This window comes from Quercus suber, unplaced genomic scaffold (genome assembly GCF_002906115.3).
Source record: "Quercus suber isolate HL8 unplaced genomic scaffold, Cork oak 2.0 scaffold_66, whole genome shotgun sequence".
Lineage (NCBI taxonomy): Eukaryota > Viridiplantae > Streptophyta > Magnoliopsida > Fagales > Fagaceae > Quercus > Quercus suber.
In genome coordinates this window covers 1,258,291-1,260,767 of record NW_027069531.1, presented here as the reverse complement: position 1 = coordinate 1,260,767, position 2,477 = coordinate 1,258,291, and the positions used below count along the sequence as shown (strand labels likewise).

General features: G+C 47.9%; 1 protein-coding gene across 1 annotated transcript; it reads right to left on the bottom strand.

Annotated features, from left to right (window-relative positions):
* Positions 1-421: 421 nt before the first annotated feature.
* Positions 422-1,364, bottom strand: LOC136067307 (uncharacterized). Its single transcript, XM_065772945.1, has 2 exons — positions 1,130-1,364; positions 422-1,044 (listed from the first exon to the last, which is right to left on the bottom strand). The coding sequence occupies exons 1-2, from the start codon at positions 1,292-1,294 to the stop codon at positions 487-489; spliced, it is 723 nt and encodes a 240-aa protein (XP_065629017.1). The 5' UTR covers positions 1,295-1,364; the 3' UTR covers positions 422-486.
* Between the last annotated feature and the right edge of the window lie 1,113 nt (positions 1,365-2,477).

Here is a 2,477-nt window from a genome sequence, read left to right as displayed (position 1 = left end):
CACAAAGATGGGCTAAGCAACAAAATTGACGGTCTAAGTAAAGACTGACGGAGTTCATAAGCCAATGACGTCAGCCATTAGGCTGACGGTCTTAAAAAGGCTAAATCTATCAGTCCACAAATAGACAAGTCTATAAGGCAAGGCAGCAGGATCTTGCCAAAAATTTCTACAATCATTAAAACAAAATGATCAAAAGCTGACGGGTTCATTAAAATTAACCGACGGATTAACTAACGGTACGACTAAAACAAGAAAGCCCGCAATCTTGGTTTCAAAACATACAAGAAAACCAAGCAAAATAAGCTACACAGAAAACTGACGGCATTATAAACAAATCCAAGCCTAAAAAAGGGCATTTACAAAGCTGTCAAAATATTACACAACGGTGCCCAAAAGGGCACTTAAATAAGATTGTCTTCTACATAGAAAAAAAAATAATAAATGAAACAAAATAAGAATGATAAAAACGTCACTTCAAGAAATTTTCTATTTTGCGGCAGGCTCCTCTTCGTCAAGCAGTACCATAGGGGGAGTGGCTGCAGCCGTCGGAAGGTTCGCAGCAGGTTGGGCCAATACAACCCCACTCTCTTCAGGAGGGAGGGAATCAACAGGGTCGTCAACACCAGGGGTGACGGCATCTGTCGCAGGCGTCATGGGCCGAGCGTCATCTATGTTGATGCCAGAAAGGTCCAAATCAGGAAAAGCTGACGCCACCTGTTTAAGACAGTCGTCGAATCCCGTGCCGTAATAACTGCCACAGGAATCGATAAAGGCATCTGACGCCTTGAATTTCTCAACAGCGTCAGCCCCTACCGTCTCCAACTGGTCGTAAAGAGCCGTCAGCTTTCCTTCTATTTCGAGCCGCTGACGCTTGGCCTCTTCCAACTCCGTCTTCACCTCTTTCAGCTCAACGTTAAGTATGCGCACCGCCTCTTTATACTGAGCCTGTTGGTTTCGCATATTGGCGTTGTGCTTGTTAACGCGAGTGACGACCCCCTCCTTGGCCACGCACCGATCCTGCAGCGCCTTCACACGAACCAAAGCCTAAAAAATGATATAACCGTCAGTTAGTAAAGAGAAAAAGTTGGGCACGACAGTTAAAGAAAAAGAAGTAAAACTGACGGCTTACCCGAGAAAGGTCGAACAAGGCCGACGACCCCAGTTCTTCCGTCCCTAGCTGATCGCAAGGATCCATGTCCGTCGGCTTTATGAGGGCTTGGATGGCCTCGACGGCAAAGTCCTTGTGCATCAGCAGGCTCTGAGGTCCCTGCAGGACGGGACCAGAAGAGGTCATGACGCCCTTCCCAGCTCCATGACCCGACGTAGGGGGCGACTTCACGGGAGTGACGGCTGGTCTCTTCGGCGGGCGAATGACCACTCCGTCAGTCTTCCTCTTCTGGGAGCCCTTGGCGACGGTCCTGGGGGCAGACGTAGACGTCGCCTCACCCTTAGCTTTCTTCTCCTCCCGCTGACGGGCAGCAGCGGCCTTAATTCGCTCCTTAGCAACATCCATTTCTGCAACAGGCAAACAAAAGCAAACATAAGGGAAAGCCGACGACTAGAAGTTTAAAAGCTGACGGATGGGTAAAGACTCACGGTGACGAGCAAAATCTTCCAACCTACGAGCTTCGGGCGTTGGTTCGGGACCCCCACAGTATGTGTAAAGAGTATCGAGGGTAATTAAGTCCCGGCACGATCGCTCTCCTATGGGTATCTCCAAAAGCCGACGGATGAAGTCTTCTTGCTCGTCAGTTATTGATGGACGAGCGAAAGCTGAAAAAAAAACTTGGCTGCGTTAGTATCTTTTCAAATTTAAAAAAAATATATATGGCAAACTGACGAGGATAAAAGGTGACGACTAAGACCTGACTCCTTAACAAACCCCCAAGTATTGTCAAAACAACCATGAGGAATTGTTTCCCATTCATCCTGACGGCACACCCAATCCGTCCCCTCTACGAAAAAGAACCTACTCTTCCAGGCTCTATTGGAATCTGGCATTTCAGACACCAGCCTTAAATCCTTCTCCCTGACGGCGAAGTGATACATCCCTCTTGATGAAGAAAGGTGCCGAGGTCTATAACAATAGAAGAATTCATCCAAAGTAAGCTGACGATGACCTCCGCTTAAACGACCCCACAACACCTCGGCACTTATAAAAATCCTCCAGGAGTTTGGGGCAATCTGACTAATTGAGATGCCAAGGTAATCAGCTAGCTGACGGTGCAAAGCCGTCAGGGGCAATCTCAACCCGGCAGCAAACATGGCGTCATACATGCCAACGTCTGCAGTTCTTCCCGTGTAACACTTCTCACCCTCCATAGGCAGACGGATGGGAATATGGTCTGGGATTTGAAAACGGGTACGTAGTTCATTAAAAATTTTAAGCGTCATCTTTGGAGAGAATTTATTCACAGCCCAGTCCTTAGGAAGGATGAAGGGACGGCTACCTTCAGGACCTACAGAATCCCCTTCAC